At 43.5% G+C, this 26,397-nt stretch overlaps 2 protein-coding genes across 11 annotated transcripts in view; one reads left to right on the top strand and one right to left on the bottom strand.

The window, feature by feature from the left end:
• MPP3 (MAGUK p55 scaffold protein 3) overlaps positions 1–2,316 on the top strand; it is a 32,383-nt gene extending 30,067 nt beyond the window's left edge. For all 9 annotated transcript variants that reach the window (XR_012425908.1, XR_012425907.1, XR_012425904.1 and 6 more), the window contains one exon: positions 1,003–2,316. Coding sequence is in view for 6 of the 9 variants with exons in the window: in XM_005584375.5 (XP_005584432.1) it covers positions 1,003–1,179 (177 nt within the window). In the remaining 3 variants the exon portion in view is untranslated. The remainder of the gene's footprint in view (positions 1–1,002) is intronic.
• Positions 2,317–21,324: 19,008 nt separating this feature from the next.
• Positions 21,325–25,357, bottom strand: CFAP97D1 (CFAP97 domain containing 1). Of its 2 annotated transcripts, XM_005584372.4 has the most exons (6): positions 25,234–25,357; positions 24,626–24,696; positions 23,911–24,029; positions 22,494–22,617; positions 21,904–21,960; positions 21,325–21,450 (listed from the first exon to the last, which is right to left on the bottom strand). In XM_005584372.4, exons 1-5 carry the CDS (start codon positions 25,355–25,357, stop codon positions 21,904–21,906), a joined length of 495 nt encoding a protein of 164 aa, XP_005584429.1. In that variant the 3' UTR covers positions 21,325–21,450. The 2 variants fall into 2 exon arrangements, with proteins under 2 accessions (XP_005584429.1, XP_045231850.1); XM_045375915.2 differs by lacking the exon at positions 22,494–22,617.
• Between the last annotated feature and the right edge of the window lie 1,040 nt (positions 25,358–26,397).

Genomic DNA, 26,397 nt, shown 5'->3' with positions numbered 1-26,397 from the left:
TGGTGGCAGAGAGAAGACGGGGGAATATTTTGGAATGTACGTCTCTTTGGGAGAGAACAGAACTCACCCTTTCCCTGTGGCAGCATGAAAACACTGAGCCCCTAGAAACAGAGGGGAGATGGCAATAGAGGACTAAAAAGGGGAATGAGTGAATGCCAGCAACAAATTTCATTTTATAGTTTTACTTAGAAAGGGCCTGCCACTTTCCTGTTTTCCAGAACCAGGCAGATTGTCAGACAACTACTCACCCGAACTGGTACTTATTAGAGGTTCTTTTGAATGGAGATGCAAACAGTGCCCACATTGGGTAAGATGGAGTCGTTGCCTATACCTTAATGTTAGGTGTCAGGAAGGCAATCTGATTAAAGAGATCAGCTGCCCTAAGGACATGGGGAATTTGATTAGAATTGTCCAGTGCTTTCTTAAATAACTCCACTTTGCTGTGCTAGTGTTTGGCTCTGGTGTGAGGAAATGAAAAGAATTTAGTTCTACACTATGAATTTAGGAGTCTTCAGGAGGGCATTAGAATGATTTCTTCTTCCACTAGTTGATTGCAGAAATGTTTGCTCTGTTTTTATATAGTTATTATTTATAGTTCTTTCTTATAATTATTTAACCTGTGTACCAAATGCCATGCAGCACAATACTACTACTTCTTTGGAAGTACTTCTGAGGCAGGAAGTGTGATATTGACATATATACACGGATATAGAATCAGCATTCCCAATGCACTTCCTATCATGGCTTTGAGGTCATAGGTCCTCAGGAGGTATCCTGTGAGTGAGTGACTGAACAGTGATTGTGTCTACTGCCCATTAACTTTCTTTGAAGTTTGACGTGATGTTGTCCCTACGCTCTGTTCTTGTGTACACGGTTGGTTTATCAGTGAGACCTAGTCATCCACTCATCGCTTAAAGGTTGGAACATTGCTCAAGACAAAGGTTATAGGTTTGTTATAGGAGAACAACCCAGTTGCTCCTTTTACCATCCCTTTCCTTGCAGGATGAGCAGCAGCAAGAGATGGCCGCTTCCGCCGCCTTCATAGACCAGCATTACGGGCACCTGGTAGATGCCGTGCTGGTGAAGGAGGATCTCCAGGGTGCCTACAGCCAGCTCAAAGTGGTCTTAGAGAAGCTGAGCAAGGACACTCACTGGGTACCTGTTAGTTGGGTCAGGTGACTTTATCCCAGAACATCCAAGCTGGATGGGACCTTGAAGATCAACTAGTCCAGACTCCCTCATTTTACCATCAAGGAATCTTGAGCGCAGAGACGGGGAGAATTCTCCACAAACTGCATCGTCGAGAAGAGTATAAGTGGGAAGTCTTGTTTGTTGTTGGTTTTTGTCTGTTGTTTTTCACTGCACCTCTTTGGATCATGATTTGAAAGGGGCATATCAGGAAACAACACATTTCATTCGTTACAGTATCACAGGCAAGCTGACCCTGATTCTTGGTACCAAAGTTAAGTAGCCACTGTCTTTTGCAGGTGATAGTGGTTAATTTATACAGTACTGATTTGCAGAATTAATTTAAGCATTTTATTTTTTTTATTATTTTTTTTTTTATTTTTATTTATTTATTTTTTTTTGAGACGGAGTCTCGCTCTGTCACCCAGGCTGGAGTGCGGTGGCCGGATCTCAGCTCACTGCAAGCTCCGCCTCCCGGGTTCACGCCATTCTCCGGCCTCAGCCTCCCGAGTAGCTGGGACTATAGGCGCCCGCCACCTCGCCCGGCTAGTTTTTTGTATTTTTTAGTAGAGACGGGGTTTCACCGTGTTAGCCAGGATGGTCTCGATCTCCTGACCTCGTGATCCGCCCGTCTCGGCCTCCCAAAGTGCTGGGATTACAGGCTTGAGCCACCGCGCCCGGCCTGATCTTAACCTTTTTTTGAAGTGCTTTGCCTGGTAATAGAAAATTGGTTCTCTGCCTATTTTAAAATAGTGAATATACGTAAATTGTCTCTGGAAGGCTGAGGCACACTTCACCATCAACATGAATTACTGTACTATTCTGTACTACAGTGGTGCCTTCAGGGACTCGAGGAATGTAAGGTTGCCTTTCCCGTTTCTAAATACCCTCGGATTCCTAACATCGAGCCCTTGCTTTGTTTGATTTGTTCTATTCCATCCATTGTTCCTTTTGTTACTGACAGTTGCCTTGGTCCTAGCCAGTCCCTGCCATGAGATCATAGGGGTTCCTGTTGTGCTAGATCTTGGGAAACCAAATGACTCTCCCTGTCAAAACTATGGCTATGCCACTGTAAACCATTTCTGTCAAGAATAAAAGTATGTAGACCCAGAGTGTGGGCCTAATGGGTTGTCTCTGAGCAAAAGTGATTGATTCATGATATATCTTAGCCGCTCAGAGAATTTTTTTATTATTAATAGCCAACAACAGTCTTTATTCTGTGCTGGATGCTATGCTAAGGCCTTTACATACATTACCCTGATAAATACACCAACCCAATAAGGTAGGATTCTTATCTCATTGTACAAATGAGAAAAAAAAAATAAAGCTTAGACAGTTTAAATAATGTGCCCAAGTTTGCACAGATTTAAAAAAAAAAAAAATTGCAGGCCAGGCAGTGTAGTGCATGCCTGTAATCCTAGCACTTCGGGAGGCCAAGTTGGGTGGATTGCTTGAGCTCAGGAGTTCGAGATCAGTCTGGGCAATGTGTCGAAACCCCATTTCTACAAAAAAATACAAAAACTAGCCGGGTGTGGTGATGTGTGCCTGCAGTCCCAGCTACTCAGGAGGCCGAGGAACGAGGTCAAGGCTGCAGTGAGCCATGATTGTGCCACTGCACTCCAGCCTGGGTGACAGAGTGAGACCCCACCTCAAAAAAAATTTAAAAATAAAAAATAAAAAAATGCAGAGCTATGGTATTTGAGCCTAAATATCCCAAATACCAGAGATGATTGTTAACCGTATACTATACTGCCTCATTCTTTTGTGGACCCATAATCGAGGCTACTAATATAATTCACTTATAAGTGATGAATGTGTTCACAGCTAGAATTTATAATATGAAGTGTGACCATAACTTCTAAGACTGAAAAGGCTACATACACACGTGTACATTTTCAAGTTTTGTTACTCATGAAAGGAAAAGGAGGCCAGGTTGAAGGTGAAACACCAGGGAGAAGGTTTGCCACCCATTTAAAAATGTCCATTTTACCTTCTACACAAGGATACCTTTGCAGCTCTCTAGCTCATGAACCTGGTAGGCCCACGTAACAGGATCACATTCTTCAGAACTTTCTAGCAAAAAGATGGAGACTTCTTTGCACTTAGAGAGTATTGGATTCTTATCAAGTGAAATTGGTCTTGAGCTGATCCACAGAGAGCTAGGCCAGGGAGGGCAGCTGTCCCTGAAGTGTGACTAGCACATGCAAAGTTGTTATACAGGATAATGCCTGTAATCCTAGCACTTTGGGAGGCTGAGGTGGGTGTATCACTTGAGGTCAGGAGTTCGAGATCAGCCTGGCCAAAATGGTGAAACCCCATCTCTACTAAAAAAAAAAAAAGTAGCTGGGCATGGTGGCAGGCACCTGTAATCCCAGCTACTTGGGAGGCTGAGGCAGGAGAATCACCTAAACCTGGGAGGCAGAGGTTGCAGTGAGCTGAGATCATGCCACTGCACTCCAGCCTGGGCAACAAGTGAGACTCTGTCTCAAAAAAAAAAGTTATGCAGGAGAGCTGAGATCTGAAGTCTGCTCACAGGCAAAAACAAAACAAACCCACATACGTTAAAAATTACTTTTGAAGATCCCTTTGGGAGGCACTATGGTGGAGATCCTAATCAAGTCTCAAAGTCCCATGTAGGCGGTTTTCCCTCCAGTGTGGGAACACAGTGGTTGGGCACCCGATGACATTCTTTCTGCATTTTATACCACTCCACAGGCGTTTTCTGCTGCTTACATAATATTTTTACACAATTGTCAGATGAAATGATAGTAATTCTCTTTATATGTATTATGAAGCAGAGTATTAAAAAGTGATCCTTAGCCAAGTGTGGTAACTCATGCCTGTAATCCCAGCACTTTGGGAGGCTGAGGCAGGAGGATCACTTGGGCTCAGGAGTTCAAGACCAGCCTGGGCAACATAGCAAGACCTTGTCTCTATTAAACATAAAATTAGGGCCAGCAGCATTGACTCAACATTGGCTCACGCCTGTAATCCCAGCACTTTGGGAGGCTAAAGCAGGTGGATCACTTGAGGCCAGGAGTTTGAGACCAGTCTGGCCAATATGGTGAAACCCTGTTTCTACTAAAAATACAAACATTAGCCAGGCATGGTGGCACGTGCCTATAATCCCAGCTACTTAAGAGGCTGAGGCACAAGAATCGCTTGAACCTCAGAGACAGAGGTTGCAGTGAGCCAAGATCATGTCATTACACTCCAACCTGGGCAACAGAGCAAGACTGTCTTAAATAAATAAATAAATAAAAATAAAAATTTAAAAATTAGCTCAGAGGGGAGGTTCCAAGATGGCTGAATAGGAACAGCTCCAGTCTGCAGCTCCCAGTATAAGCGACACAGAAGATGGGTGATTTCTGCATTTCCAACTGAGGTACTGGCTTCATCTCACTGGGGCTTGTCAGACAGTGGGTGCAGCCCATGGAGCAGGGCAGGGCATCACCTCACCTGGGAAGCACAAGGGGTCAGGGAATTCCCTTTCCTAGCAAAGGGAAGCTGTGACAGACGGTACCTGGAAAATCAGACACTCCCACCCTAATACTGCGCTTTTCCAAGGCCTTAGCAAATGGCACACCAGAAGATTATATCCCATGCCTGGCTCGGAGGGTCCAATGCCCATGGAGCCTCACTCACTGGTAGCACAGCAGTCTGAGATTGAACTGCAAGGTGGCAGCGAGGCTGGCGGAGGGGCGTCAACCATTGCTGAGGCTTGAGTAGGTAAACAAAGCGGCCTGGAAGCTCGAACCGGGTGGAGCCCACCACAGCTCAAGGAGGCCTGCCTGCCTCTGTAGACTCCACCTCTGGGGGCAGAGCATAGCTGAACAAAAGGCAGCAGAAACTTCTGCAGACTTAAACGTCCCTGTCTGACAGCTTTGAAGAGAGTAGTGCTTTTCCCAGCACAGAGTTTGAGATCTGAGAACGGACAGACTGCCTCCTCAAGTGGGTCCCTGACCCCCAAGTAGCCTAACTGGAAGACACCTCCCAATAGGGGCCGACTGACACCTCTCAGCCGGGTGCCCCTCTGAGAGAAGCTTCCAGAAGAAGGACCAGACAGCAACATTTGCCGTTCTGCAATATTTGCTGTTCTGCAGCCTCTGCTGGTGATACCCAGGCAAACAACGTCTGGAATGGACCTCCAGCAAACTCCAACAGACCTGCAGCTGACGGTCCTGACTGTTAGAAGGAAAACTAACAAACAGAAAGGACACCCACACCAAAACCACATTTGTATGTCACCATCATCAAAGATCAAAGGTAGATAAAACCACAAAGATGGGGAGAAACCAGAGCAGAAAAGCTGAAAATTCTAAAAATCAGAGCACCTCTTCTCCTCCAAAGGAACACAGTTCCTCGCCAGCAACGGAACAAAGCTGGATGGAGAATGACTTTGACGAGTTGAGAAAAGAAGGCTTCAGACGATCAGTAATAACAAACTTCTCCGAGCTAAAGGAGGATGTTCGAACCCATTGCAAAGAAGCTAAAAACCTTGAAAAAAGATTAGATGAATGGCTAACTAGAATAAACAGTGTAGAGAAGTTCTTAAATGAACTGATGGAGCTGAAAACCATGGCATGAGAACTACGTGATGCATGCACAAGCTTCAGTAGCCGATTTGATCAAGTGGAAGAAAGGGTATCAGTGACTGAAGATCAAATCAATGCAATGAAGTGAGAAGAGAAGTTTAGAGAAAAAAGAGTGAAAAGAAATGAACAAAGCCTCCAAGAAATATGGGACTATGTGAAAAGACCAAATCTATGTCTGATTGGTGTACCTGAAAGTGACAGGGAGAATGGAACCAAGTTGGAAAACACTCTTCAGGATATTATCCAGGAGAACTTCCCCAACCTAGCCAGGCAGGCCAATGTTCAAATTCAGGAAATACAGAGAACGCCACAAAGATACTCCTCGAGAAGAGCAACTCCAAGACACGTAATTGTCAAATTCACCAAAGTTGAAATGAAGGAAAAAATGTTAAGGGCAGCCAGAGAGAAAGGCCAGGTTACCCACAAAGGGAAGCCCATCAGACTAAGAGCCGATCTCTTGGCAGAAACTCTACAAGCCAGAAGAGAGTGGGGGCCAATATTCAACATTCTTAAAGAAAAGAATTTTTAAACCAGAATTTCATATCTAGCCAAACTAAGCTTCATAAATGGAGGAGAAATAAAATCCTTTACAGACAAACAAATGCTGAGAGATTTTGTCACCACCAGGCCTGCCTTACAAGAGCTCCGGAAGGAAGCACTAAACATGGAAAGGAACAACTGGTACTAGCCACTGCAAAAACATGCCAAATTGTAAAGACCATCAATGCTAGGAAGAAACTGCATCAACTAACGAGCAAAATAACCAGCTAACATCATAATGACAGGATCAAATTCACACACAACAATATTAACCTTAAATGTAAATAGGCTAAATGCTCCAATTAAAAGACACAGACTGGCAAATTGGATAAAGAGTCAAGACCCATCAGTGTGCTGTATTCAGGAGACCCATCTCACATGCAGAGACACACATAGGCTCAAAATAAAGGGATGGAGGAAGATCTACCAAGCAAATGGAAAACAAAAAAATGCAGGGGTTGCAATTCTCATCTCTGATAAAACAGACTTTAAACCAACAAAGATCAAAAGAGACAAAGAAGGCCATTACATAGTGGTAAAGGGATCAATTCAACAAGAAGAGCTAACTGTCCTAAACATATATGCACCCAATACAGGAGCACTCAGATTCATAAAGCAAGTCCTTAGAGACCTACCAAGAGACTTAGACTCCCACACAATAATAATGGGAGACTTTAACACCCCACTGTCAACATTAGACAGATCAACAAGACAAAAAGTTAACAAGTATATCCAGGAATTGAACTCAGCTCTGCACCAAGCAGACCTAATAGACATCTACAGAACTCTCCACCCCAAATCAACAGAATATACATTCTTCTCAGCACCACATCACACTTATTCCAAAATTGACCACATAGTTGGAAGTAAAGCACTCTTCAGCAAATGTAAAAGAACAGAAATTATAACAAACTGTCTCTCAGACCACAGTGCAATCAAACTAGAACTCAGGATTAAGAAACTCACTCAAAACCGCTCAACTACATGGAAACTGAACAACCTGCTCCTGAATGACTACCGGGTACATAATGAAATGAAGGCAGAAATAAAGATGTTCTTTGAAACCAATGAGAACAAAGACACAACATACCAGAATCTCTGGGACACATTTAAAGCAGTGTGTAGAGGGAAATTTATAGCACTAAATGCCCACAAGAGAAAGCAGGAAAGATCTAAAATTGACACCCTAACATCACAATTAAAAGAACTAGAGAAGCAAGAGCAAACACATTCAAAAGCTAGCAGAAGGCAAGAAATAACTAAGATCAGAGCAGAACTGAAGAAGATGGAGACACAAAAAACCATTCAAAAAATCAGTGAATCCAGGAGCTGGTTCTTTGAAAAGATCAACAAAATTGATAGACTGCTAGCAAGACTAATAAAGAAGAAAAGAGAGAAGAATCAAATAGATGCAATAAAAAATGATAAAGGGGATATCACCACCGATCCCACAGAAATACAAACTACCATCAGAGAATACTGTAAAGACCTCTATGCAAATAAACTAGAAAATCTAGAAGAAATGGATAAAATCCTGGACACACACCCTCCCAAGACTAAACCAGGAAGTTGAATCCCTGAATAGACCAATAACAGGTTCTGAAATTGAGGCAATAATTAATAGCCTACCAACCAAAAAAAAATCCAGGACCAGACGGATTCATAGCCAAATTCTACCAGAGGTACAAAGAGGAGCTGGTACCATTCCTTCTGAAACTATTCCAGTCAATAGAAAAAGAGGGGCCGGGCGCGGTGGCTCAAGCCTGTAATCCCAGCACTTTGGGAGGCCGAGACGGGCAGATCACGAGGTCAGGAGATCGAGACCATCCTGGCTAATACGGTGAAACCCCGTCTCTACTAAAAAATACAAAAAACTAGCCGGGCGAGGTGGCGGGTGCCTGTAGTCCCAGCTACTCGGGAGGCTGAGACAGGAGAATGGCGTAAACCTGGGAGTCAGAGATTGCAGTGAGCTGAGATCCGGCCACTGCACTCCAGCCTGGGTGACAGAGTGAGACTCCGTCTCAAAAAAAAAAAAAGAAAAGAAAAAGAGGGAATCCTCCCTAATTCATTTTATGAGGCCAACATCATCCTGATACCAAAGCCTGACAGAGACACACACAAAAAAGAGAATTTTAGATCAGTATCCCTGATGAACATCAATGCAAAAATCCTCAATAAAATACTGGCAAACTGAATCCAGCAGCACATCAAAAAGCTTATCCACCACGATCAAGTTGGCTTCATCCCTGGGACGCAAGACTGATTCAACATATGCAAATCAATAAACATAATCCATCATATAAACAGAACCAAAGACAAAAACCACATGATTATCTCAATAGATGCAGGAAAGACCTTTGACAAAATTCAGCCCTTCATGCCAAAAACTCTCAATAAATTAGGTATTGATGCAGCATATCTCAAAATAATAAGAGCTATTTATGAGAAACCCACAGCCAGTATCATACTGAATGGGCAAAAACTGGAAGCATTCCCTCTGAAAACTGGCACAAGACAAGGATGCCCTCTCTCACCACTCCTATTCAACATGGTGTTGGAAGTTCTGGCCAGGGCAATCAGGCAAGAGAAAGAAATAAAGGGTATTCAATTAGGAAAAGAGGAAGTCAAATTGTCCCCATTTGCAGATGACATGATTGTATATTTAGAAAACCCCACTGTCTCAGCCCAAAATCTCCTTAAGCTGATAAGCAACTTCAGCAAAGTCTCAGGATACAAAATCAATGTGCAAAAATCACAAAGCATTCCTATACACCAATAACAGACAGAGAGCCAAATCATGAGTGAACTCCCATTCACAATTGCTTCAAAGAGAATAAAATACCTAGGAATCCAACTTACAAGGGATGTGAAGGACCTCTTCAAGGAGAACTACAAACCACTGCTCAGCGAAATAAAAGAGGACACAAACAAATGGAAAAACATTCCATGCTCATGGATAGGAAAAATCAATATTGTGAAAATGGCCACAATGCCCAAGGTAATTTATAGATTCAATGCCATCCCCATCAAGCTACCAATGACTTTCCTCACAGAATTGGAAAAAGCTACTTTAAAGTTCATATGGAACCAAAAAAAAGAGCCTGCATTGCCAAGACAATCCTAAGCCAAAAGAACAAAGCTGGAGGCATCACACTACCTGACTTTGAACTATACTACAAGGCTACAGTAACCAAAACAGCATGGTACTGGTACCAAAACAGAGATATAGACCAATGAAACAGAATAGAGCCCCCAGAAATAATATCACACACCTACAACCATCTGATCCTTGACAAACCTGACAAAAATAAAAATTGGGGAAAGGATTCCCTATTTAATAAATGGTGCTGGGAAAACTGGCTAGCCATATGTAGAAAACTGAAACTAGATCCCTTCCTTATATCTTATACAAAAATTAATTCAAGATGGATTAAAGACTTAAATGTTAGACCTTAAACCATACAAACCCTAGAAGAAAACCTAGGCAATACTATTCAGGTCATAGGCATGGGCAAGGACTTCATGACTAAAACACCAAAAGCAGTGGCAACAAAAGCCAAAATTGACAAATGGGATCTAATTAAACTAAAGAGCACAGCAAAGGAAACTACCATAGGAGTGAATGGGCAACCTACAGAATGGGAGAAAATTTTTGCAATCTACCCATCTGACAAAGGGCTAATATCCAGAATCTACAAAGAACTTAAACAAATTTACAAGAAAAAAATCAAACAACCACATCAAAAACTGGGCAAAGGATATGAACAGACACTTCTCAAAATAAGACATTTATGCAGCCAACAGACACATGAAAAAATGCTCATCATCACTGGCCATCAGAGAAATGCAAATCAAAACCACAATGAGATACCATCTCATACCAGTTAGAATGGCGATCATTAAAAAGTCACAAAACAACAGGTGCTGGAGAGGATGTGGAGAAATAGGAACAATTTACACGGTTGATGGGACTGTAAACTAGTTCAACCATTGTGGAAGACAGTGTGGCGATTCCTCAAGGATCTAGAACTAGAAATACCATTTGACCTAGCCATCCCATTACTGGGCATATACCCAAAGGATTATAAATCATGCTGCTATAAAGACACATGCACACATATGTTTATTGTGGCACTTATTCACAATAGCAGAGACTTGGAACCAACCCAGGTGTCCATCAATGATAGACTGGATTAAGAAAATATGGCACATATACACCATGGAATACTGTGCAGCCATAAAAAAGGATGAGTTCATGTCCTTTGTAGAGACATGGATGAAGCTGGAAATCATCATTCTGAGCAAACTATCGCAAGGACAGAAAACCAAACACTGCATGTTCTCACTCATAGGTGGGAACTGAACAATGAGAACACTTGGACACAGGGTGGGGAACATCACACACTGGGGCCTGTCATGGGGTGGGGGGAGGGAGGAGGGATAGCATTAGGAGATAAACCTAATGTAAATGACGAGTTAACGGGTACAGCATACCAACATGGCACATGTACTCATATGTAACAAACCTGCATGTTGTGCATATGTACCCTGGAACTTAAAAAAAGAAAAAAAATTAGCTGGGCATGGTGCCATGCCCCTGTGGTCCCAGCTACTCGGGAAGCTGAGGTGGGAGAATTGCTTGAGCCCAGGAAATGGAGGCTTCAGTGAGCTCTGATTGCACCACTGCACTCCAGCCTGAGCAACAAAGTGAGACCTTGTCTCAAGAAAAAAAAAAAAAAAAAAAAGTGATCCTTGCTTTATTTCCTGTCAAGGCAGCCCCTAATCCCCAAGACAAGCTGTGTCTACAGCTGTTTGTTGGCTACCAGATTTATGGGAGTAGGAAGGGTAGGGCCCCAGAGACACAGGTCATTTGGAAGGCATTTTTGCAGTTCATGCGGAAAACTGTTGTTAAAAAATGCACCTGTGTTCAAATATTTATTGGTGGAATGTGTGTAAATGTAATTCCAAGCCCCATTTCAACTAGCAGTCCATATGTTCTGAGCCCCTGGGCAAAATTTTGGAAAAAGTCCATCACTCTGGGCCCAACACTAATAAATCTCCTTATTACAAACCCCTCAAGATGGACCTTTTTTAATCCTTGGGTCTTCAAACAGATAAGTTGGCTGCCTGTATCTACAGCCAGAGAGGATGTGCTCTCTAGAGGAATTTTCTAGGTCAGAAGTGTTAAATAGGTGGCATATGCGCAGCCAGTGCCCATTCCTGCACCTGTGGAAAACATTACTAATTGATCACAGCACTCTCCTATTGTGATCACAGCACTCTCCTGTTGAATTTAATTCAACAGGAGAGTGCTGTGATCAATTAGTAATGTCTTTGGCTCTTTCAGGACAGTGTTCAGTATCAGTTGGGCAGAATTAGTGAGTTATTCCTGTTTGCCATTCTCAATCCACTGATTTGTAACCTTCCCTGCTATCCACTTCATTCCCTGTGAATGGGTTTGAGAAAGTTAGAACCATCTGTCATTTACAGGCAGTGCTCAGATATATTACCCAATTGTATGTTGAAATACGTGCTTTAAAACATGTGGTAAATCAAATTGTGTATCCACTTATCCAGTATCATATCATTTATGCTACCAATCACAGGACCGTGCATCCAGACAATAACACTTGATGATTTCTTTAATAACTGCAGAGTTCAGCATTATGCACAAAGCCCATTTTTAATCAGATAGTTAAGAACCAATAAGTAGCATTTCTCTATTTAGTGGAGTTAATATTGATCGATTTCTTTCTTCTTTTTTTTTTTTTTTTTTGAGACAGAGTGTCTGTCGCCCAGGCTGGAGTGCAATGGCGTGATCTCGGCTGACTGCAACCTCCGCCTCCCAGGTTCAAGCAATTCTCCTGCCTCAGCCTCCTGAGTAGCTAGGACTACAGTAGGATTACAGGCACCTGCCACCACGCCTGGCTAATTTTTTTTATTTTTAGTGGAGACGGGGTTTCACCATGTTGGTCAGGCTGGTCTTGAACACTAACCTCAAGCAATCCACCTGCTTTGGCCTCCCAAAGTGCTGGGATTACAGGTGTGGGCCACCGCGCCTAGCCACTGATCAGTTTCTTACTCCATTTTTCCTGCCTTTTGAATACAGTCACCAACCACTGCTTCCTTTAAAAGCCAGGCTTATGGTTTCAGAACAAGATGGTATAGAACCACTTTTTCCTCCTCTTCTCCTCTAAATACAACAAAATACTTGGAAACTATTCGACAGACAATGATAAAAGGACTCTGAAAGCTGGAAAGAAGATGATGAGCTGACTGGGGACCTCAGGACTTGAGGAAAAGCAATGTCGTGAGTTTGCTGGGTTTTCTTTATCTCTGAATACCCCAGACTGGACAATGGAGGGGGTTCTGCCAACAGGCCTAGACAGAAAAAACAAACAACATACAAAACAAAGCAAAAAAACAAGCTTGCTTTCTCTGGCCAAAGGGTGGGAAGGAGGAAGCCCAATGGAGACCCACATAGGGATTCCCAACCCTACCTCCATACTGGGTCACTAGCAGGTTTCTCAATTCATTAGTAGCAGCAGTGGGATCCTGTGTCTCTCTACCCTCCAACCTAGTGGCAAAAGGAGACCCAGGTTCAGCAGAAGGTGGCCAAGTGACACCATGCACCCCAAGGAAGCACCTTCTGAATCAGCAGAAGACATCAGCAGGGATTGGGTGGGAGTCCCAGCAGCTCCCCAAGAACAAAGCAGACCAAAATAGCATTGCGAGGGCTTTGAAAATAACTTTCATTGGAACTAAAAACAACAAAAGGCAAGAACCTCCACACTGCACCTTAACAGGACTACTGCTTGCTAAAATAGAAGATTTAAATAGGAAAAATAACATCATAACTCAAATATTTGGAATGCAATAGGAAATCACTATACCAAAAACCAGAAGAATCACAGTCTACACATGATCTAAGGCAAAAGGCCAAGAAGCGATAGAGAACCACAGTCTAAACAAGAAAAGACAGTCAGCTGGTGGCAATACCAATGTGATTCAGATGCTGGAATTTATCTGTCAAGGATTTTAAAGTAGTTGTAATAACAATGCTTCAATGATTAATTGTAACTTCTTTTGAAACAAATTTAAAAATGGAAAATCTTAGCAATTAAATAGAAGATATGAAAAAGAACCAAATGGAAATTATGGGAATGAAAAATACAATAAGCAAAAGAAAAAGCTCAAATGAACTCAGTAGTAGAGTGAAGATAATAAAAGGTAAAATCGGTGTACTTGAGGACAGATCAATATAATTTACTCAATCTTACTGATTTTTTAAAAAGAGCCTCAGAGACCTGTGAGACAGTAACGAAATATCTGTCTCAGGCTCCTAGGGTGTCGCTTTTCCAGCTGCCCAGCTGCAACTGCAGACCCGGGCATCCCTGTGCTCTCAGGGGCCCGGGGTCCCCCTGCCCCTTCAGGCTTGGAAGTGCTGAGTCCCACTGCCTGGCCTCTCCCCACTTCCAGTGCCTGCTCTGATTTTGCAGCAAAGTTGTGACTGAGCCTGGGTGTTGTGACCCAGCCAGGTGTGAGCACACTTGGGGCAGCGCTGACATGCCAGCCCCCTGCCACCTTGGCCCCCTCCAGACCTTGGGCACTGAAGACCAGGGACAGCCTGAAACATGGGGACTGGGCTGTTAGTTCCAGGTGGAGTCCACAGCACAGAGTGAGAACTTACGGTGCTTTTTCCAGGCTCACCTATGGCCGCCCATGGACTAATCAGCACATACTTCCTCCCTTTTGAAGCCTATAAAATCTCCAGACTCAGCCAGACTCATGGATATGGCAGGATGACCTGCCTATGGATAGGAGCTGCCCACTCCAGGTCTCCTCTCCACTGAGGGCTGCAGGCATTGGGACGACCTGCCTGCAGATAGAAGCTACCCACTTCGGGTCTCCTGCGAGCTATACTGCCACTCAATAAAGCACCTCTTTGTCTTGCTCATCTTTCAGTTGTCCTTGCATGTACCTTGTTTTTCCTGGACGCAGGACAAGAACTTGGGGGTCTGCCAAATGGCAGGGCTAAAAGAGCCGTAACCCAAATAGGGCTGAAACACTGCCCCGTCACCACCCCTGCTCTCCATGTTGTGGGTGACGAGAAGGAGAGAAGGGCTGCAGCTCCCTGAGCTAGGGCTGTGACACCCTCTTTGGGGCTCTGTGATTTCTGGCATCTCCAATCTTCCGAGTGCCACTGCATTCCCCTCATCCAGACGTGGATGCCTGCAGTGGAAGCCGTGTGCAGTACAGCCTCACATGGAGCTGGCACCTGTGCCAGCACCTGAGCTCCCCACCCCACCACAGCAGCCAGCATGCCTGGCTGTGCATAGTGGCCAGACCCTGAACTCACTTGCCCACACACGCCTTGCCACTCCATGCCTGGCTCAGCCCGGCAGGTGTGGGATCTGGGCCTGTAGTGTGAGCCGAGCGCAGCCTGCTGGGCTGAGTGGGTGGAACAAGCCCAGTGGGCACAAGCAATACTCAGGCAGAAGGTGCCACTAGCCACAGAGGTTTCTGGCTGGCGAAGTGACACCCTAAGGATCCCGTGATAGAGCTACTAACATTTGTATCATCAGAGTCTTTGCAGGAAAGGAGAAAGTGTGAGACTGAAAAGTATTCAGAGAAATAATGGCTGAAAACTTCCCAAATCTGGTGAAAGACAAACACAGATTCAAGAAGTTGATTGAGCTCCAAATAGAGAAAACAGTCCAAAGCCATACTGACACATAACTAATCTTCTAAAAACTGGAGATTAAGAAAAAAGAAATCTTTAAAACAGTCAGAGAGAAACAACCAGGAAGGAATGCTAATTCAAACTATTTTTGCAGTACCTATAAAAGAAATGATAGAGGCCATCTAGAAGTGGTCCAACACTTATCAAGTGCTGAAAACAAAACCGTCAACCTTGAATCCTGTGTCAGGTGAAACTAACCTTCAGGAATAAAGGGAAAAATGAAGACATTCTCAGATGAAGAGAAACAGTTTGTTGAGGCCTACCCTTTAAAAATGGCTAAAGGAAGCTCTCCAAACAGAAATAAATTAACAGAAAGAGGCTGGGACCTAAGAAAGAGAAAGAAGGTAGAAGGAAGGGAAGGGGAGTGGAGGGGAGCGGGGGGGAGAGGAGAAGAGGGGACAGAGGGGGGAGGAGGAGAGGAGGGGAGGGAAGGGAAGGGAAGAAGGAGGGAGGGAAAAGAAAGAAACAACACAATACATAAAAATAGAAGTACAGATGCTCCTTGACTTATGATGGGGTTACGTTCCCAATAAATCCATGGTAAGTTGAAAAACATTCGAAGTCGAAAATACACTTAATACACCTAACCTGTCAAACATTATAGCTTAGCCAGGCCTAACTTAAATGTGCTCAGAACACTTACATTAGCCTATAGTTGGGCAAAATTACCCTAATATAAAGCCTATTTTATAATGAAATATTGAATATGTCATGTTATCTGTTGAATACGGTACTGAAAGTGAAAAACAGAAGTAGTTGTATGGGTACTTAAAGTATGATTTCTACTGAATGTGTATTGCTTTTGAACCATTACAAGGTTAAAAAAAAAATCATGCTGGGCGCAGTGGCTCACGCCTGTAATCCCAGCACTTTGGGAGGCCGAGGCAGGTGGATCACGAGGTCAGGAGACCGAGACCATCCTGGCTAACATGGTGAAACCCCGTCTCTACTGAAAATACAAAAAATTAGCCGGCGTGGTGGTGGGCAGCTGTAGTCCCAGCTACTCAGGAGGCTGAGGCAGGAGAATGGCATGAACCCGGGAGGCGGAGGTTGCAGTGAGCCAAGATCGCGCCACTGCACTCCAACCTGGGCGACAGAGCGAGACTCCGTCTCAAAAAAAAAAAAAAAAAAAAAAATTTAAGTCAAACCATTGTAAGTCAGGGACCGTCGGTATCTGCTGTCTGCAAGTATATGTTCCTTCAAACATAATGACACAAGTAGGCTGAAAGTTAAATGATAAAAGGTAATATATCATGCAAACACTGATTTTAAGAATGCAGTACTGAGTATGTTAATATCAGATAAAGTAAGTTCAGAGAAAGAAAATTACTAGGGACAAAGAGGGACATTATATAATAATAAAGAGATCTCATGTCTATACTCTCAGCACTTTGGGAGGCCAGTGTGGGCAGATCACTTGAGCCCAGGAGTTCGAGACCAGCCTTGGCAATATGATGAAACCCCATCTCTACTAACAAAAAACACAAAAATGAGCTGGGCACGGTGGTGCATGCCTGTAGTCCCAGCCACTCAGGAGACTGAGGTGGGAGGATTGCTTGAGCCTAGGAGGTGGAAGTTGCAGTGAACTGAGATCACACCGCTGGGAACTTCAGCTTGGGTGACAGAGTGAGACCCTGTCTCCAAAAAAAAAAAAAAAAAAAAAAAAAAAAAATCAATAACTCAATCCACCAAAAATATACATCAGTCTTTAATGTGTATGTGCCAAACACCAGAGTTTCGAAATATATGAAGCAAAAACAGAGTTAAAAACAGAAATAGACAAATCCACAATTACAGTTGGGGATTTCAACACCCACCCTTAGCAACTGATAGAACTACTAGATAGAAAATCATCAGGATGTAGAAGAACTGAACACCATCAACCAACGGGACCTAACTGATATTTATAGAACACTTTGCCCATTAACAGCACAATACACATTCTTTTCAAATGTCCATAAAATATTCACCTTGATAAAAAAAAACAAAACACCTTAACAAGTTTAAAAGAATTGAAATGATGAAGTATGTTCTCTGGACATAATGGGATCAAATTAAAAATTAATAACAGAAAGATAACCAGAAAATCTCCAAACCTTTGAAACTATAACTAATATAACCTGAGCAGTTAATGGGCTGGATCATGAAAAGCCTTGTATACTCTATTTAAAGCTCCAGCCCATTATGCAAGAATGGCAAATCACTGAAGCCATTAAGCTAGAAAGTAATATGGGCATATTTTTGCATTAGTAATACAAGTTATAAATCACAAATGCCTGAAATATGGGCAGTAGCTCATATAGAGATTGAGACATAAGCCTCGTAGCTTTTAGACCATAGCCTGGGCAACAGAGTGACTCTATCTTAAAAAAAAAAAAAGAAAGAAAAAAGAAAAGATATGTAGGGAGGGGGATAGGAGGAAAGAGAAGGAATGAAGTAAAAGATGACCTCAGGTTTCTACCCTGGGTGTCTAGAAGAATGGTTGTTAGTTAATAATGAATTTGTATTTAGACATGTTTTTTTTTAAAGCTTTTTATTTTGAGATAACTGTAGATTCACATGCATGTAGGAAATAATACAGAGAGATCCTGTAAACTCCTTACCAGATTCCCCCAGTGGTAGCATATTGCAAAACTATATGGTACAGTATCACAACAAGGATATTGACATTGATACAGTCAAGATATAGAACAGTTTCATCACTGATATATTGGATGTCATCAAAAGACCTTGAGGATGAAAAGACAAATTATAGACTGGGAGAAAAATACATGCAAAGTGCATAGCAGGCAAAGGACTTATATCTAGAATATGTAAATAACTTTCAAAATTTGCTATTTAAAAAATCAGGCCAGGTGTGGTGGCTCATGCCTGTAATCCCAGCACTTTGGGAGGCCGAGGCAGGTGGATCACCTGAGGTCAGGAATTTGAGACCAGCCTGGCCAACATGGTGAAACCCTATCTCTACCAAAAATATAAAAATTAGCCGGGCTTGGTGGTACATGCTTGTAATCCCAGCTACTCAGGAGGCTGAGGCAGGACAATTGCTTGAACCCGGGAGGCGGAGGTTGCAGTGAGCCAAGATCGTGCCACTGCACTCCAGCCTAGGTGACAGAGCGAGACTCTGTCTCGAAAAAAATAAATAAAAAATAAAAAAAATTTAAAAATCAGATTAGGAAATGAGCAAAAGACATGCACAGACATTTCACTGAAGAGGATATACAGATGAGATTTCACTACACACATATCAGAATGGCTAAAATAAAAAAAGTGGTAACATCAAATGTTGATGAGGATGTGGAGAAACTGGATCACTCATCCATTGTTGGTGGGAATATAAAATGGTATCATAGCTGCTCTGGAAAATTGTTTTGTAGTTCCTTTTAAAACTAAAATTGGACTTGCCATACAACCCAGCAATTGTACTCTTGGGCATTTATTCCAGAGAAAATACATTTTTGTGCAGAAACTTGCACACAAATGTTCACAGCAGTTTCACATATAATATTCAGGCCGGGCACAGTGGTTCACGCCTGTAATTCCAGCACTTTAGGAGGCTGAGACAGGTGGATCACGAGGTCAGGAGTTCAAGACCAGCCTGTCAAATATGGTGACACCCCTTCTCTACTAAAAATACAAAAATTAGCCAGGTGTGGTGGCACGTGCCTGTAGTCCCAGCTACTCGGGAAGCTGAGACAGGAGAATTGCTTCAGCCTGGGTGGTGGAGGTTGCAGTGAGCCGAGATCACACCACTGTACTCCAGCCTGGGCGACAGAACGAGACTCCATCTCAAAATAATAATAATAATAATAATAATAATGATGTTTGAAAATCTAGAAACTACCCCAATGTCCTTTGATGGATGTGTGGTTAAATAAATTGTAGTACGTCCATACCATGGAAAACTACTCAGCAATAAAAAGGCACACACAACTTGGATGAACATCCAGGAAATTATCCTGAGTGAAAAAAGCCAGTCTCAAAAGGATGGACATATACTGCATGATGCCATTTATGTAATACCATGAACTAACAGAGAGGTGGAAAACAGATTCTGATTGCCAAGAGTTAGGCTTGAGGGTCTGAGGTGACTGTGGCTAAAGGGTAGCACAAGAGTGTCTTTTGATAATAGTGCTTTTAAGTATCTCAAATGTGGTTGTGGTTACACAAAGCTATACATGTGAGAAAAACTGCATAGAGCTATACACGTATGTACAAAAATGAGTGCATGTATAACTGATGAAGCCTGCGTAGGTTCTGTGCATCATCCCAATGTCAGTTTCCTGGTTTTGATATTGTACACCAGTTATGCAAGATGCTAACATTGGTGGAGACTGGGTGAAGGTTGCAGGAGGCCTCCCTGTTCCTTTATTTTCAACTACCTGTGAATTTTCATTATTTCAAAATAGAAAGTTTAAAAAGTCAGTGCGATGGTTAATTTTAGGTGCCAACTTGACTGAATAGAAAGCTGGTAAAGCATTATTTCTGGGTGTGTCTGTGAGAGTGTTTCCAGGGGAGATTAGCATGTAAGTCTGAGTGAACTATGTGGGAAGATCCACTCTCAATGTGGAGAGGCATCAGTCAACTTGCTGTGGGTTCAGAGAGAACAAAAACAGACAAGAGGTGAATATGTCAATCTATCTGCTGGAACTAGAATACACTCTTCCGCTCCTGTCCTGGGACAACAACTCCAGGCTCCTTGGCCTTTGGACTCCAAGACACATACCGGTACCCTTGTCCCCCCTGGTGGGTTCTCAGGCCTTTGACCTTGAACTGAGAGTTACACCACCTTCTTCTTGGTTCTGAGGCTTTCCGGCTTGGACCAAGCCTTGCTACCAGCATCCCAGTGAGGTGGGAGGCAGAACTTGACTCCAGAGGCGGGGCTTGGACACAGGATCCAATTGAGGACTAGCTAAAACAGGGAAGGGGTGGAAGCAGCTTTCCATAAGACACTCCCATTAGTGTGTCCATGTCAGTTTACCATTACCATGGCAACACCTAGGAGTTGCCACCTCTTTCCACGGCAATGATCTAAGGACCCAAAAATTACTACCCCTTCCTATAGGCCGGACACGGTGGCTCACGCCTGTAATCCCAGCACTTTGGGAGGCCGAGGGGGGGTGGTGGATCACCTGAGGTCAGGAGTTCGAGACCAGCCTGACCAATATGGTGAAACCCCATCTCGACTAAAAATACAAAAATTAGCTGGGTGTGGTGGCGTGTGATTGTAGTTCCAGCTACTTGGGAGGCTGAGGCAGGAAAATCGCTTGAAGCCAGGAGGTGGAGGTTGCAGTGAGCTGAGATCGTGCCATTGCACTCCAGCCTAGGCGACAGAGTGAGTCTCCATCTCAAAAAAACAAACAAACAAACAAAAACTACCCTTTTCCTAGAATTTCTGCACAAACTGCCCCTTAATCTACATGTAATTAAAAGTAAGTATAACTATGACTGCAAAGCTCTCTGCTTATGGGGTAGCCCTGTTCTGCAGGAGCAGTCATGGAGCTGTAACACTGCCAGAGCTGTAACACTGCTGCTTCAATAAAACTGTCTTCTTCTACCCTACCACTGGTTCACCCTTAAATTCTTTCTTGGGTGAAGCCAAGAACCCTTGCAGGCTAAGTCCCACTTTGGGGGTTATCTGCCCTGCTGCATCAGGGTCTGCAGCTTGCAGATGGCCTCTGGTGGGATTTCTTCAGCTTCCATGATCTTGTGAGCCAATTCCCCAAATAAATCCTCTCTCTGTCTCTCTCTCTGTCTCCCTCTCCTATTGAGTCTGTCTCTTTGGAAAATGCTGACTAATATAATTGGGCTAAAAACTAGCACGACCAGTCATAGCAGGCCTGCAACATTGTCACACCATATGTTTTGAGACATTTTCACTGCTGCTGCTCCCTATAAATGAACAGAGTCCATGGAAACTTCAATGAGGCATTCTTTTCCAATTGTGTATATTCACAGAGGAACTAACGGCACTTGTTCCTTGTGTTTTCTGAACCTTGATGTTGTCATGTGATTTTGTTTTCCATTTTGACAGTGCTGTACTTGTGGCTGGATGATCTCACCCCAGCTTTTCTTCTTCCGTGGGATGGTGATGATGGTGTATGTTTTAAAGAGTTCTCTGATTTCTCTCTCTCTTTCTCTCGTTAAAACTTCTTTTCATAGCCCCAAATAAAAATGCTCATTGCATCTTTCCTTCTGCCTGCCCCATTTTGGAATGAGAACGTAAAGCCTTTGGGTCCCCTAAATGTAACTTACACATTTTATGTTCCAAGCTTTATTGAAGCGTCTGAAGATTGAGCATTCAGCCACTCAGGAGTGTCTTACGATTCTAAGCAGCCAGGAAATCCCAGGGCCTTCTCTTGTACCTTTTCCATGGTGAATAACCTTGTATTCAGTGGAGAAGAGAGGAGACACATCAATTACACAGAACTATTCTTTGGAACACCTGAGTGTCCATTTAGTCATTACTAATAATGTTAAATAATACAAAATGACAACATGCAGGTACTTTTGAATACTGAGAGACCTGGAATGTAACTTTGGCACAACTTCAAAGCCACAAGTGCTCCAGTTTATGTCTTATTGGAACAAATCACTTCCCCTTAGACTCCCACAAAGCCTCAAAGATGATGACAAAAAGCAGTATCATTTCCTTCTTGTATGGAGAGAAGAAATAAAGTCAGAGAGCCCCATGTTTCCTGAATGGATGACTAGTCAATATTATATGAGAAGAGCAAAATCCGTCTCCTTAACTGGGCCCCTCATTCGCCATTTATGGGGTTCTCAGTGCTTTGGTATCAGCTCTGGTCACAATGTTTGATAGTGAGAGAGACATACCTATTCATTTTGGGAGAGAAGATATCTCGTAGTATTTCTGATATAGCGCCTTGAATTCTTGAAGGAAAAAAATTGGTTTATGTCAATGCCAGGGCATTGGTGCTATTACTGAAGTTCTAAATCCTAGGGATGACTTAGAAAAGATTTAAAGACCAAAGTCAGTAAGTGGAGGTTTTTTAAAACACCACAGATGGCTTCCCCTCCCCTGACCTTTTTAAGGGTCATTCCCAAATGAAGCAAACCAACCACATACTGACTGATTCTTATACCCTAATCCCTGTACATTCAGCCTTTCTTAATGAATTAAGGGATGAGGGAAGATGCTACTAGATTATTTTTCTGGAACTGACACATAATTGTTATGTTATGAAACTGATACATAATAGCTTTGTTACCAAGATGTTTTAGCTGTTTGTTTGATGGTTTGTGCCTGTTAGTTTTGTTTGCTTTGGATGGTTTTTCCTTTAATGATTGTTACATTTCAGGTGATCTGACTCTAGCTGTTTAGGGATCTTTCTGAGACTCTCTCTAGGCTGAACAGGGACAAACTCTTGTGTGTGTCTGGGAGTATAACATAAGTGCCCACGTGCCTGCCAGTCTATCTCAGATGCCCTGCGGTCATAGTGGGGTTTGCGATCAACAAGCCTCTTCAGAATGCCCTGGTTTTCCATGGTGATTCTCACTAGCTCGCGGTTCCTCGTTTCTCTGTTTAAGCTGAAAAACACAAAACCCCGAGATGGGTGAAGAAGAAAATGCTCATCTTAACAAGTGGGGGAGATGAAGTCATGAGATCATAAATGCCAGGCTGTCTAAGTGCAGGGAGTAACCTGTCCTGCTGAGCCCACAGGCCACTGGGGCAGCCTGTTGATCCGCACTGCACTCTGGGAAATGTACACAGCATTTGGAGGTTTATATCAGTGGTCCTCAACCCTGTTGCCCATGAGAAGATTCTACTTCATTGATCTGAGGTGAACCACGCACACTGGCATTTTGTTAAAATTCCCCAAGGATTATAATGTAAAACCAGGATTGAGAACTTCTGGTTGGGGGAAGGTCTCCCTGTGGATAAATCCCTGGCGACAAGTTTTGGGTCACCTCGCTCCTCTCAGCTTTCAACTTACACCAGAATATAGCAGGATATAGGAATGGCATCTTGACCATCTCCTCCCCCTACACCAAATTCTTTCTCTTGCATGTGCTTCTTTTGTATCCTAATCACACTACATTGTCATTATTTCCATAAATATCTCCCCTACAAGACCTTGAGTTCTTTGAGGTTAGGAAATATACATCTCATTTCATCTCTGTTATTCCTGGTGCCTAGCACATAGTAGTTGCTTAGGAAAGATTTCTGGAACCAATTTTAAGAATATCACATCATAGCCCCAGCCATGGTGCTATGGTCCAGATGTCTGTGTCCCCAAAATTCTTATGTTCAAATCCTAACCACTAAGGTGATGGTTAGGGGGTGCGCCTTTGAGAGATGATTAGGTCACCCTAATGGAATTAGTGTCCTTATGAAAGACGCCTGAGAGAAACCCCTTGCTCCTTCTGCCACATGAGGTTACAGTGAAAAGATGGCTGTCTGTGAAGCAGGCCCTCATCAGATGCCGAATTTACTGGCACCTTGATCTTTGGACTTCCTTGCCTCTAGAACTATGAGAAATAAATTTTTGTTGTTTATAAGCCACCAGTTTATACCATTTTGCTATAACACCCTATAATGGACTAAGACACATGGCCACCATCTTATAAAAGTGGGCAGTGCATTCTTGTGACAAACTGAATAGGACTCTGAAAAGTCTCTTAGATGAAATAAAAGCTCTTTAATGCTAGAGAAAGGTCCCCATTTTTAAAGTTTTCATTCTGTGTAACATGGTCTGTTTGGTTCTCCCTCAAGATAACTTTCCTTACGTACTCCTGTGGCTTGGGAAAAGCTCACACTAAAACCCAAGAGGAAAGTCAATTTTGACTTTTCAAAACTGAAATGAAGACAAAGAACATTACCTCTTGGAAAAATATTCATTCCAGCAATCCACCTTGGCAGGGCCACGATGGGCATTTGCGATTTTCTGACACAGTTGCTTGTTTTCATACTCGATTTTGTTGATTTTCTTTTGTTCACCCTGGTAAGAAACCACACCTCACCGTGGTGACACCATCAGTACACTGCTCCCACACACAATGACTTAGTGTCCCCCTCCTCTGAGATCATGGGAAAGGGGTGCATTGAGGGCCACAGGGGAGACTGGGAGCAGAACTTAAAAGACTGGGACGCTGGGCGCGGTGGCTCACTCCTGCAATCCCAGCACTTTGGGAGGCCGAGGCAGGCGGATCACGAGGTCAGAAGACTAAGACCATCCTGGCCAACATGGTGAAACCCTGTCTCCACTAAAAATACGAAAAATTAGCTGGGTATGGTGGCATGCGCCTGTAATCCCAGCTACTCGGGAGGCTGAGGCAGGAGAAACGCTGGAATCTGGGAGGCGAAGGTTACAGTGAGCTGAAATCATGCCTCTGCACTCCAGACTGGGCGACAGAGCGAGACTCCGCCTGGGGGGTGGGGCGGGAAAGACTAGGGGTGACGTGTGTGGGAAGGAGTGTTAACAAATCTTTGAGTAGATGGGTATTCAGAAGGCTCTGAGAAATTGAACCTCTTTAGGAAATGGACTGGAAGTCCATAAAATACATCTGCACATCTGCAAGCAGCGAGAACAAATACCTGTAGTTTGCTCAATTTTAAAATGTGATGTGTGTGCGCCACTGGAGGTTTGGTATCAACAGTAGGCTTCACTAGAGAAGGGGGATAAAAGGGAACAATGTTACATCACAGGAATTCCAGTAGCGGCCTCAGAAAACCAGCACTAGACAGTGTCCTTGACTAATGAACACTTTTGAATTAGGACCTTAATGCGACTCAGGAAGTTTGGTTTGGTTTAATTTATCAAATGGACATCTCTGGAGACTTTTGAGCAGAAACAAAAGAATAGTGAAAGTAAAATTTACAGAGATAAATATCCTTTTAATCCAATGAAAAAGCCTCTCTTCCAATCCTTTTCCAATATTTTTAGCCTGTCTATTGGCTTCTGAAGTCCTATCCTCTTTCTAACATACTTTGGCTTTAAAGAGTTGAAGGGAGTATTTCCACCCAGTGAACTCCCTTGTGGAAGATACATTTTGTTATTGGTGCTAATGCCCTCTTGCCCAAATTCAGCAGATAAGGCCATATCATCCCAAAGCTGTGACCTGGTCTGGTTTACTGTCGATCTCTTTATGGGTTACCATTCCCAAATCCCTGATAGCGGTGTCCAGCCCAAAGTGCCCACATACCTATTTGTATTCTATTCTTGTGAGATATGTAGTGGCCAAAGTCCAGTTTCTTTCTGAAGGTTGTGCTTTGCCTGTGATTAGAGACGATAACAGGGTAGGCCAGATAATCCAGGGAATTGTTCATCTTCTCTTCCTAGTCTCACTTCAGAAATGAGGTACCCAGGCTCCTCTGTGAGGTGCCTAGCTGTCCCCATGACAAGCTGTCATAGTTACCCAGTTATGACATCAGGGACAGGTCCCGGGAAGGGAGTAGGAGCAGCGGAGCATGGCTGGCTGCCTCTGGGCTTGTGTTTTTAATGCTAACCTAGGCTCAAGTCAAGGAACTCGAAAGCGTTCTCCCCTGCTTAGAATGCAGATGCTACCAGCCAACACCAGAAGGAAAGGAGTGGTGTGCTGGGAGGGGTGGCCAGGGATGGGGTGGGGTGAGGGGTACAGAAATTCCAGCCTTGGTTACACATCTTGGGCTATCAGCTAAGTAGTCTCCACTGCAATAGCTTGCCTGAAGGTGCAAGACCACAAGTTTTGGGGGAGGAGAAAGTTGACCCTAATGATAATCTGATCCAATTCCTTTTGCAAATGAGGAAACTGAAGACCACAGCAGCAGCCATGTTACTCAAGAACCAAATTAGGCCGGGCACGGTGGCTCAAGCCTGTAATCCCAGCACTTTGGGAGGCCGAGACGGGTGGATCACAAGGTCAGGAGATCGAGACCATCCTGGCTAACACAGTGAAACCCCGTCTCTACTAAAAAATACAAAAAACTAGCCGGGCGAGCTGGCGGGCGCCTGTGGTCCCAGCTACTTGGGAGGCTGAGGCAGGAGAATGGCGTGAACCCGGGAGGCGGAGCTTGCAGTGAGCTGAGATCAGGCCACTGCACTCCAGCCTGGGCGACAGAGCGAGACTCCGTCTCAAAAAAAAAAAAAAAAAAAAAAAGAACCAAATTAGTGGCAGGGCTGGCTCAGGATGTGGGGTTCCTGAATTCAAGGCCAAATTTGCTCTTTGCAGGAAGGGAACTGCCAGTCTTTCATGGCAGTAGGGGAGGGCGGCTTTCCTCCAGTACAGACTATCTTTTGTACTTAGTGGGAGTTCAGGAAATGCTGAGTGGCTTATGGTGGGCTGGCATCTGCTCCAGGAAGGGCTGCAGGAGTCTGATTGATCTCCACC

Source organism: Macaca fascicularis, chromosome 16 (genome assembly GCF_037993035.2).
Source record: "Macaca fascicularis isolate 582-1 chromosome 16, T2T-MFA8v1.1".
Taxonomy (NCBI): Eukaryota; Metazoa; Chordata; class Mammalia; order Primates; family Cercopithecidae; genus Macaca; species Macaca fascicularis.
This window is presented reverse-complemented; position numbering and strand designations above follow the sequence as displayed.

Coding starts and splice junctions, on each gene's coding strand:
- CFAP97D1 (XM_005584372.4), bottom strand. CDS start 25,357: ATGAACAATTCCCTGGATTATCTGGCCTACCCTGTTATCGTCTCTAAT. Junction 24,697..25,233: donor CAAGAATAGAATACAAATAG/GTATGTGGGCAC, acceptor CCCCTTCTCTAG/TGAAGCCTACTGTTGATACC. Junction 21,961..22,493: donor CATCTGAGATAGACTGGCAG/GCACGTGGGCAC, acceptor TTTTCCTTCAAG/AATTCAAGGCGCTATATCAG.